Source organism: Sinocyclocheilus anshuiensis, unplaced genomic scaffold (assembly GCF_001515605.1).
Source record: "Sinocyclocheilus anshuiensis isolate Anshui unplaced genomic scaffold, SAMN03320099.WGS_v1.1 scaffold1151, whole genome shotgun sequence".
NCBI classification, from domain to species: Eukaryota; Metazoa; Chordata; class Actinopteri; order Cypriniformes; family Cyprinidae; genus Sinocyclocheilus; species Sinocyclocheilus anshuiensis.
Window position 1 is genome coordinate 1,187,257 of NW_015548202.1, and position 6,032 is coordinate 1,193,288.

The 6,032-nt window shown below is 38.4% G+C and overlaps 1 protein-coding gene across 1 annotated transcript in view; it reads left to right on the forward strand.

Annotated features, from left to right (window-relative positions):
- The first annotated feature begins 881 nt into the window (after positions 1-881).
- The window catches only part of tcf4 (transcription factor 4), a 69,982-nt gene continuing 64,831 nt past the window's right edge, over positions 882-6,032 (forward strand). Inside the window, exons 1-4 of the mRNA XM_016440049.1 lie at positions 882-1,034; positions 2,984-3,100; positions 3,322-3,360; positions 4,030-4,102. Of these exons, the coding sequence (XP_016295535.1) occupies positions 912-1,034; positions 2,984-3,100; positions 3,322-3,360; positions 4,030-4,102 (352 nt within the window). The 5' untranslated portion in view covers positions 882-911. The remainder of the gene's footprint in view (positions 1,035-2,983; positions 3,101-3,321; positions 3,361-4,029; positions 4,103-6,032) is intronic.

A 6,032-nucleotide genomic window follows, 5' to 3' on the forward strand; every position in this document is an offset into this window, starting at 1 on the left:
TAATATTTCTATTATATATTTTTATCTTATTAATCAAAGATATATAGTTTTTAAAAATGTCAATGGAGAATGATACTTTTGACCTGAAAATGGCCAATTTTGTGATCTGCCACTAAAACGCTTTGGCACAGCAATATGATACATTTTAAGGATTTTTTATATTTGTTTTGGCCCCGTTTTCTGCTATTAACTTTTTAGTCGCTCAAAGTGTGAAACAACTGAAAAAAACCCTACATTTTATACATTTAAGGGCCTATGAAATATAGACTATACTATAACTGCTTTAATACAATGAAATATTCTTATATATATTTTATATAATAATTTATTTTTATATAGATTTGTATTTTTTTAAGTCAACATGTATAGCTTTTTTGAATGAATGTCACTATGTTCCAATAATGGCCACGGATATATTGTCATGATTTTTTTTTGGTGCTGTTTTCCATAGCTTTTCAATCACTATTTTTGAGTCACACCCGAATGTTTTTTCCCTTGCACTCCTGCTATAAAGTTTACAGTTTATTATAAATAGTATAATACAGTTCATTATACTGTTATACAGTTTGTCAAATTCAGGCCATATGATGTTCAGATCATGCTGCACAAAAATGACCAGATGATTTTTGTTCAGTGATGCAACAAAGAAATCTAGCCGTGAATATGCAGTGTCACCTTTGCATATTGCATCACTTTAGAACTAAAAAGCTACAACTAGCTACAGTACAACTTCAGAATCTGCAAAACCACCAGGAGGCGCTGCATTCAAACAGGAAGTGATGCTGTTTCAGTCACAGATCAGTTTCCTGACCCACCTGAACAGCATCAGTAGTTTAAAACACATTTCTAGATGAATGTTTCATAACGAGGTAATTGCTTTATAAGTGATCTGTGCAGTTAGTCTGTTAAATATGTGTGTGAAGATGATTAAAACCTCCAGATTCCTGTTTGACAGATGCAGGGTTGGCCTGGAAAGCGCAGTGCATCAATCCACACGACTGGACTCGACGACTGACCGTCTGTCAGATGTGAACGTGAGGCTCTGGTTGCTCTCTATTGCTCTTCGGTCCTCATGTTTGTACTGAGTGTGTGTGTGATCTGTGGGTTTCGGCGCAGGTGTGTGAAATAATGGACTCCAGTGACACATCAGACCTCTTAAAGAGACGCGTTTCTGCAGGGTTTCATAAGGCCCGTGTGCGTCTTCCACCAATGCAACCATATTAAACCCTTGTTATGAAAGCATAATGATGCATTTAACGCATAGATGACGAGATGAAGAAATGAACTGATCAGTTAAACTGATGGTGACCCAATGTGAGCTACAGATTCTGATCACCGATTTAGTTTTTGTGTTTCAGTCAACCTGTGCATCATAAACTGCCGTTTTAGTTGATATGCATTTATCTGCAATGTGACTTTGCACATTCATTGGGGAGGGAAAAAACACTCCATTCGTCTCCACTTATGCAAAACAATCTGTTGCAGCACTACAGGTGTTTGGGAAAATGCTGCAGTGCTTTGTGTTGGCATGAAGCGTTTGAAGAGAAAAGAGCAGCCGAGGCCTCCTTGTTCCCTAACAGCTAAAATCATGTTAGAAGAGCATTTTTACCTGCATATTACTAGTTATGTGCATATGCATGAGGGCTGAATCTTAACATTTAGCCTAAGGGTCAAATGAATTAATTTAGTTTTAATTTTTTAATGCATTTTGTTTCTTTTTCAGAATTGTATTAATTTTTATTTATGACTTTATTTTTACAATTTATTTTTTAAAGGTCAAATATGATTAAAAACGTTTTTTTCCCTATTCAGTAATAATAATAATAATAATAATAATATTTTTTACTCTGCTTTTTCTTTTTTTCTGCTTTATTAAATTATTTATTTTCTATGTATGTATTTTTTTATGTAAACACCCGGAAAGGTCAAAAGTGTTTTTTCTCTATTCAGTTCACTTTTTATTATTTCCCCTTAATTTATTTTGTTTCTTTAATTCTTTCTTTATTTTTCATTTAAACTTCACGATTAAAAATGTTTTTCTCTATTAATATATATATATATTATTCATTTTATTTTCCTTTCCCCTTAATTTCTTTTTTCTTACTTTTTTTTTTTTTATGTAAAGCTCAAAAGTTTTTTCTCTATTCAAAGAAAACATTTTTCCCCTTTTAATCCCCCCTTCATTAATTTTTTTCTTTATTTTTTTCTTTAAACATCTCGAAAGGTGATAAAAGTGATTAAAACGTTTTCCTCTATTAAAATATATATCTTTTTTTTGTCTTTTCATTTTCTTTTTCCCTTGATTTATTTTTTCCCTCAATTTTGTGTAAAGATCAAAAGTGATTTAAAAGGTTTTTTCTCTATTCAGAAAAAAAAATGAAGTGACCCAAAGTTGACTCTAAGCTTATTTCAGCTGTCATTTGTTCTCCATGTTGCGCGCACAAATATGAAACAATTACTAAAACTCGTATATCTCGAACCAAGCGTTTACTCTAAGGTCGTGGCAGTCATAAAGTTGTGCTTTTCCTCGCGCGCCCTGTCTGTTCGGAGCGCTCCTGCAGTAGATGGCTGTAAGCGCACACTGATCCGGAGGAACGCTACTTCACCGTTCTGTCAATAAAACACTCCAGGAGCCGAGAGAAACGCATCACAGGCTGATCTGCGTGTTTATTTAATCCACATTCTCCCTCCGTTAGCGAGCGCGTGTCTCGATTGGGATTGTTGAAGCCAGAGGGACACTTGGAGAGACTTTGTTCGCGATCGCGCCACTGGACACCTGCGCGTCCGCTTCACCTTGTGCCAAAATGTTGCTCTGAACCAGTGTCTTTTTCACGCAGAGTGGATTTTTTGGGGCTCGATCGTTCCGTGGGTCCGTGTGTGTGTGTGTGTGTGTGTGCGTGTGTGCGCGCGTGTGTTTCTGAAGATCAGACACGCTCCTCCTGATCGGGTGTTTTCTCATTGCGATCTGCTTCCATGTTTTTAGGTTTATGTGATATTTCTAAAAATGCATCATCACCATCATCATCACCATCATCATCATCAGAGAATGGCCGCGTTAGGGACGGATAAAGAACTGAGCGATTTGCTGGATTTCAGCGCGGTAAGTCACTTCGCGTTTCTGCGCGCCGGAGGTCAATGATCACACTTTGTTTCGTTTGGTCACATTTCATTGTGTTTCTGTGCGCGCAAATGATTCAGTAGAAGTCTTGTAAGATGACTTTTGCGCCGCGTAAATTGCATTTGAAATCTGAAAGAAAGTTGCAAAAGCTTGTGTGGATTTGATAGATGTGATGTTGCATTAGTAATTCTGTTGTCTTATAGATGCGAAACAGCGATTTGAAAATGTTCCCCACATCAATGGTAGTATATCCCACTTTATTCAGTCTTTTCTTGTGTTTTTTCCCTTTTCTTTAATAGATTCATATGTTGTGTTGAACCGTAAAAAATGCTTCTAATGGAATTTCTCGTCATTATAATTTGGAGTCACTCCTAATGCAATTCTATTCTCCTGGAATTCCGACGAATTCTAGATTGATCCCATTAGGATTTCTTCCAAATTCTGATAGGAATTCCATCAGAATGATTTTTGACAATTAGAGTAGATTATAGTGGTTCATCTGGTTCAGTAAAAAAAAAAAAAGTGCAAAATGTGCATCCTGTGAGAAATGCTTTTGGGAAGTTTTCACTCAGGAAATGTGTTTTTATGAAGCCACAGATCCAAAAATATTCCAGCTGTCTGTGTGCAGCGACTCTATTCAGACAGACAGAGGCTGAAGTGACAGTCGGGCTAGTTTCTGCACTCAGGACACTTGATTATGTGCAATTTGGCTAGGTTTTGACATTGCAGTCGGATCATATTTGAGTTTAACGTAGGTTAATCAAATTAAATTGCATGCATTTATGATCTAAAGCAATGCATTATGCCGTGATTAGCATGTTTGAAATGCTTTTAACCAGTGTGTGTTTTATAGTCTTAGATTCAGGGTGGGTTATGAAAGTTTTTAATGTGTTGCCATGATTGTTTTGTAGATGTTTTCCCCTCCTGTCAGCAGCGGGAAGAACGGACCGACGTCTCTGGGAAGCGGACATTTCTCTGGCTCAAGTATGTCGAATGCATCCCAACCTTGTGTTTTTGCCGGGTCGTTTTGTGTAACGGTCCACTGAGTAATTATAAGCTCGGTTTAAATATGCAATGCATGCGTGTGTGTGTGTGTGTGTGTGTGTGTGTGTGTGTGTGTGTGTGTGTGTGTGTGGAGAAAACGCGACCTGCAAACTTCAGGTGTGTGTGTGTGTGACATGCACAGTTCACAGGCTGTGAGAATTTTGCGTTGTGATGCGAGTTTGATTGTTGTGGCAGATGTTTGGGTTTGAGATGTCGCACGACGGCGTTGGGCTTGTTTTCTGCACAAACACGCTCATGCATAATTTGTGCAAAATGGATGCCGCACCTGCAGGCTTCCTTAGATTTGTATTGTTAAAGTGTGCGTTTTATAAAACGTGACATTTTATTACGCCTTGGGTTGCATGCGAGAGCTGGTTTTAATTCCTCCTCTGATGAATGTTTCCTGCGGCGGCAGCAAATAAATAAATAATTGCAGCCACAAAAAAAAAAAAGAAAAAAGAAATGACCTTGACCCTGGAGGTGTGTTCAGGAAGTAACTGCGCCATGCATGCTTTTTCCAGCATGCATTTGTTTTCAAATGCATTGCAGTCGTGATCCGAATGCACAGATGGAGGGCAGAGACGGCGTTCACTAGTCGCGGCCTTCGTGTTTTCAATGCCTGCTATTGTTTTCTTCAGACTTGAGTGTTGTTTAGGGTTCGATCATTTGCATGCCGCCCCCCTTCTTTTGCCCCTCGGTTCCTGCGCCTTTGCCTGAATTGTGTCGCAGTTTTGCGCTGTTGGAAAGTCGGGCAGGAGGATGGAGGGGGGTCTGCAAACTACAGCTTGTCTGTTGCCATGCAACTTGGCTTGGAATTGCTGGGAAAAGTGCGAATCGTTGAGAAAAGAGAGGGGAAAGAGACGGCGTATTAAATAAATAACAGGAACGTGTGGGCACGCTGCTAAATTTGCGAAGTATTTATCCGTTTTGAGCCCGTATCGTGGCCCGTCTCCCGTGCCAGTCTCGGAGATTTCGGCTAACGGCAGATAGGCCCGGCGTACGTTTGTTCTGCTAACAGCCGTAGCTTATTAAGCCACATTGAAAAGTGGGGTTATTTTAATAACGCGCTTGTACGCGGGCCGAAAAAAGTGCTGGGCGCAAAGCCTGCTGCTATTTGCATCACTCTGTTTTGGTTATGCTTGTCAATTAAACGCCGGCGATTGCATTAAGCGCAGAGATAAAGACAGAGAAGAAGATTTCTCCTCCCACAATCCAGCACCTCTCAGAGCATCTTTGTCTTTCTCTTAGCGAGCAGAACGACGGCAGAAAAGGAGCCGAGGCGGCGAGGGGGAGAGATGCAGAGGAATATCAAACCCTCTAATTGTGCCTGAGATTAGGAATTAATGAGCGTTTTAGCTTGTAATAGCAATATTATTGCTACAATTTGCTATCTAATGCTAATAATGAGCCGGCTTATAATAGTCAGACTTGCTGGGGTTATTTCTGCTCATCTTTTTTGGTTGTGTGAGATAAAGTTGCCTAAAAATGTCCTTCTAGCAACTATGAAATCACTTTTTAACTACACTTTTCTGGTTAAAATGACAAAACTTACAATGCAGAAGTGGTCTATATGTCTCCTGAAGTCATACGGCAGCTTTTGCATCTCATTAAAATCAGTGATCTCTGTATGCTTTCGAATGGAAGAGATGATTTTTAATGAATTGTGACTTAAATTTGGATCTCGGCATCATATGACTTCAGAAGATGGGTGTGTGTTTGAATACACACACATATGTTATACTATCTATATAAAATTATTAGTGTTGTCAAACGATTAATCACATCCAAAATAAAAGTTATATATTAATTATATATTTATATAAAATATAAATTATATGAATATAAATATATACATGTAAATATTTTCAAA